At 36.0% G+C, this 4,681-nt stretch overlaps 1 protein-coding gene across 4 annotated transcripts; it reads left to right on the top strand.

Moving 5' to 3' along the window:
- Nucleotides 157–4,334, top strand: LOC107609552 (pentatricopeptide repeat-containing protein At1g09900-like). 4 transcript variants are annotated; one of them, XM_021107626.1, is made up of 3 exons: nt 157–364; nt 1,622–1,739; nt 1,968–4,334. In XM_021107626.1, exon 3 carries the CDS (start codon nt 1,990–1,992, stop codon nt 4,054–4,056), a length of 2,067 nt encoding a protein of 688 aa, XP_020963285.1. In that variant the 5' UTR covers nt 157–364; nt 1,622–1,739; nt 1,968–1,989; the 3' UTR covers nt 4,057–4,334. The 4 variants fall into 4 exon arrangements, with proteins under 4 accessions (XP_020963285.1, XP_020963284.1, XP_020963283.1 ...); XM_021107625.1 differs by lacking the exon at nt 1,622–1,739 and adding an exon at nt 1,407–1,621; XM_021107624.1 differs by having other exon boundaries at nt 1,407–1,739.

Below are 4,681 nucleotides of genomic sequence, written 5' to 3'. Positions count from 1 at the left end.
ATCACTCCAATATAAAAAATAAGAAGAATATTAAAAAATTATTAATATTTAAAAATATAAAATAAAATATATTATTAAATTACGTTAAATTTAAAAATTAAATTAATAATTAAATAATAATTTAAAAAATAATAAATTTGGATGGTCTTCTCCCATTTCTAGAAAAATAATTTGCTACAACAAAAATTTGAACCCCAACTCCCCTAACATTGGCGGCTGCTGCTACGGTGCTACCTTCTTCTCATTCTCTGTCCGAACTCCGCCAGGGTCGCCGTCGCCGGCATCGTTGATCTCCTCCTGCATCGCTACTCCTTGTAACTCCTGCGTCGCCACCTGCGCGTCTGCCGCAGCGTCTCTGTCCCTAGTAAGACTTACTACTCTCTCAATTGCTGCCTTGAATTTGCTTCATGTTTCATCAATTTTATTAGTAATTTATCCAAATTTTTACCTGGCTGAGTTTCTGTATAATTGCTGAGTTGCTGCTTAATTGCTGAGTTGCTGCTTAATTGGTCAAACAATTTTGCCTCTTTTGTGTTTTTTGTCTGTTTATCTCTATCATTAATTAGAGATTTTTTTTTTTTAATTTTGAAGATGGATGCTAACAATAATTAACAATCACAAAGTAGTGAAGATACCGCTGCCAAGAATCCACATCGGTTTTTAATTATGAATTTTCATGTGTTGAACACTTGAACTTTGAATGTAAAATTTTAATGAGAAAAAGTAGACAAATTATTAGGTTAAAAGTAGACAAGAAACTACAAAATTCTTAAAATTCCACAATACTATGAATATTAAATTTAAAAAAACATATTCATCATCATCTTTACCACCCCCACCCCCACCATTACCACCACCACCATCATCATCACAGTTTCATAGTCATCCTCCACCATTGTCATCCATTACTGCAGCCATTTTTCATATTCATCATCATACCCTACTAGTATCACCACAATCATAGATTCAATAGCATCCACCATTAACTATACTTAACCAACAATCACAGAAAAACAAATCACACAATAGTATAGAAATTTCACAAGTCAACAATCAAATTTTTTTTCCAAAAGAAAAATAAAAATAAAACAGAAACAAAAAAGGCTAGGGAAGGGTAGATTTACAGGAGAGGTGAAGGGAGGCAGAGGGAGAGGAGAGGTGAAGGAAAAGGTGAACACAGAAGGAGGTGGGAGGCAGGGTAGAGAGGTAGAGGCAAAAGCAAAGGCAAGGCACAGAGAGAGGAGGGTGGCAGTGACGATGAGTAGAGGTGAGGGAGGAAGGTGGAGCAAGAGAAGGGAAAGAAGAAGAGAGGAGGGTGGCAGTGGGGAAAAACTGGAATTTTGAAAAATAATTAGAGACAAAAGTGGAAAAATTTGTATCTCACAAGTTTTGTCTCCGTGTTTCAGCCCTAACGAGAGACACTAAAGACATGTATTTTATGTGCACTCGTGTGCTGCCATGTACATTGAAATTTTGTGTCTCAACAAACAAATAGCGGACATGTACAGTGGTATTCGAGTCTCCTATGGGCATGGACACTAACAAACACAGCCTATATTATTACATTCTAGATCAGCTGGACACATCTTAATTATTCTATAGTAATCAGAAATTTTGTCAGGTCTTGTCTCTATCTCTTCATTCTCGCAATTTCTTGGATGGTTAATGGTTATGTTTCTGAATGCTGGTCTACTACTTTGCTTGGATATCTGGATATGTTGGGAGATGAACATTTTTAGGTAAAGTTTAAGAAGATTGATTGTTGCCAATTTCTTGTTTCTGAAATGAATTTCCCCCTTCATAGCCATCTTCATGTTTTTGTTGTTATTCAGGCTTACAGAAAACATATAACCTTAGAGAACAAAGAAAAGTTAGTAATTGAATTCAAAACTGCCTCTTTCATAATGTAATGAAGAGTTGTTTACGATTGAGTGTGCATATGGAATCTGTGGTTTTTTGTCTTTCAGGTTATAGGAGTTGGTGAAAACTATGGATTTGGTGGCGTCCCACAAACAGTTTTGCTCATTTGGGCATTTGCTTAAGGATGGCACAAGAGATTGTAGCACCAGAAGTAGGACTTTGGATAACACTAGTTCTGTATTCAATTTAGGAGTAAGTAATATCTCTGTTAAATCTCATTCACTATGTTCCTCTGATGATAGCAGTGTTACTGCGTTTGGAAAATCTAAGAGCAGTTGGTCTAGAAGGTATCGGTGTGTTTCTGCTGTTTTGAAATATGAAACTTTTGGTTTGAATGGTAGTTCACAACATTCTATAAAGTTTCCGAAAGGGGATTCAAATGAGGAGGAATCCTTGCCAAATGGTGTTAGTGCTTCCCTGAATTTTGAGGAATTTGAGAATAATCATCTGCAAATGTTGGTTAGAAATGGGGAAATGGAGGAAGGGTTAAAGCTTTTAGAGCATATGATTAAACATGGCAATATCCCTGATGTCAATGCGTGCAGTGCTCTGGTCTGCCAATTTTGCAAGGTTGGCAGGACCAAGAAGGCAAGGAGAATCATGAAAATTTTGGAGGAGTTTGGTGGTGTTATTGATTTAACCAGTTACAATATTTTGATTGATACTTATTGCAAATCAGGGGCGATAGAGGAGGCCTTGTGGGTTTTGGATCGCATGAGTGTTGCTCCTAATGCCATTACTTTCGATACAATTTTTCGTAGTTTGTGTGGTAGAGGGAAACTGAAGCAAGCCATGGAAGTTCTTAACAGGCAGCTGCAAAGCGAGTGTCATCCAGATGTGATTTCATACACTGTATTGATTGATGCAACTTGTAGAGAATCTGGAGTTGATCAGGCAATGAAGTTGATTGATGAGATGAGAAGCAAAGGATGCAAACCCGATGTGGTCACATATAATGTTATTATCAATGGTATTTGCAAAGAAGGTAGGTTGGATGAAGCAATCAGATTGTTAAGTAACTTGCCCTCCTATGGTTGTCAGCCTGATGTAATCTCGCATAATATTATTTTGCGTGGCTTGTGTAGCATGGGAAGATGGATGGATGCTAAGGGGCTAGTTGCTGGCATGATTTGTAAGGGTTGTTCCCCTAGTGTTGTTACTTTCAATATCTTGATTAGTTTCCTCTGCCAAAAAGGCTTGTTGGGCCAAGCCATTGATATATTGAAGATGATGCCTAAGCATGGTTGTTTGCCTAATCCCAGGAGTTACAATCCATTGCTTCAAGGGTTTTGTTATGTAAATAAGATTGATAGAGCAATTGAATACTTGGAAATAATGGTAAATAAGGGTTGTCACCCAAATATAGTGACCTATAATATCTTGCTGTTAGCATTATGCAAAGATGGGAGGGTGGATGATGCAGCTGAAATAATGAACCAACTCAGTTGCAAAGGGTGTTCTCCCAGTCGAGTCACTTATAATATAGTAATTTATGGGCTTTTAAATGTGGGAAAAACAGAGAATGCAATGGAACTCTTCAAAGAGATGTGCCGAAAAGGTCTTAAACCTGATAAAGTTTCTTACAATACGCTCATTGATGGGCTTTTAAAGGCAGGAAAGACAGATCTTGCTATGGAACTCTTCGAGAAGATGCGCACAAGAGGTCCTAAACCTGATACAATTACTTACACTTCACTAGTTAGGGGTCTTAGCCGCAAAGGAAAGGTTCGTGAAGCAATCAAGTTTCTACATGACTTGGAAGCATTGGGTTTCAGGCCTAATGTGTTCTTTTATAACTCAGTCATGAAGGGGCTCTGTAAAGCTCAGCAAACCAGTGCTGCCATCGATTTTCTGGCTCGTATGACAGCCAAGGGATGTAAACCAAGTGAGGATACATATAAGATTCTTGTGGAAGGAATTGCTTGTGAGGGATTAGTTAAGGAGGCTTTGGGATTATTAAATGTGTTGTGCTATGGAAGATTTGTGAGGAAAAGTTTGGCTGAAAAGGTAGCAATGAATATATATAGAATACATCAACAACTAGAGCAACCACTAAGTGTTATCTCTCAAACCTATAATTTAGTTAATGTAGCACCTTCAAACAAATCAACTCATACCTCCAGTTGCTTGTCTTGATTATCTTTTTTCTTAGTTTCTTTTCATTGATTGTTACATTTTTAGCTATAAGTTTAGGGTTTAGGGTTTAGGGTTTAAGCAAATAGTGCTTTCTGTTTTTGAATCCTGAAAATATAAAACAGCACATGCATATGCTTGTATGAATTTGCTTTAGTTTTGCTGAGTTTAGGGTTTAAGGTTCAGGACGATTGTGCACGCTAGTAATGTGCAGTTGTACTTGCTTAAGGAAGGATTTGTTTATTTATTTATTTATTTATTTGATAATCTATTTATCTTTAGGGTGCCGTATTGCTGTTACCAGATTGTTTCTAATTGTTCTGTGGTTGCGAAGGCATAAAAAGTTTAAAAAAAAAAAAAATCTGTGTTTCAGTTTGAATAATGCATAAATATAACAGAATTTAGCAAATTTAGTGATGTCCAATTTTCATCCTAATATAGTATTTTCTTTATTCTAACTTAAAAAAAATCATATAATATTTTTTTATCATTTTTAAAAGTTGAATACAAAATAATTTGTTAAGACATATTACATTTGTTATTAACATTGAGTAAAAGCAATAATGACATAAAAATTAAGATATTAACATACATGCTTTATTAATTTAATATATTATTTGACTGCATT

The sequence above is a fragment of the Arachis ipaensis genome, chromosome B07, assembly GCF_000816755.2.
Source record: "Arachis ipaensis cultivar K30076 chromosome B07, Araip1.1, whole genome shotgun sequence".
NCBI classification, from domain to species: Eukaryota; Viridiplantae; Streptophyta; class Magnoliopsida; order Fabales; family Fabaceae; genus Arachis; species Arachis ipaensis.
This window is presented reverse-complemented; position numbering and strand designations above follow the sequence as displayed.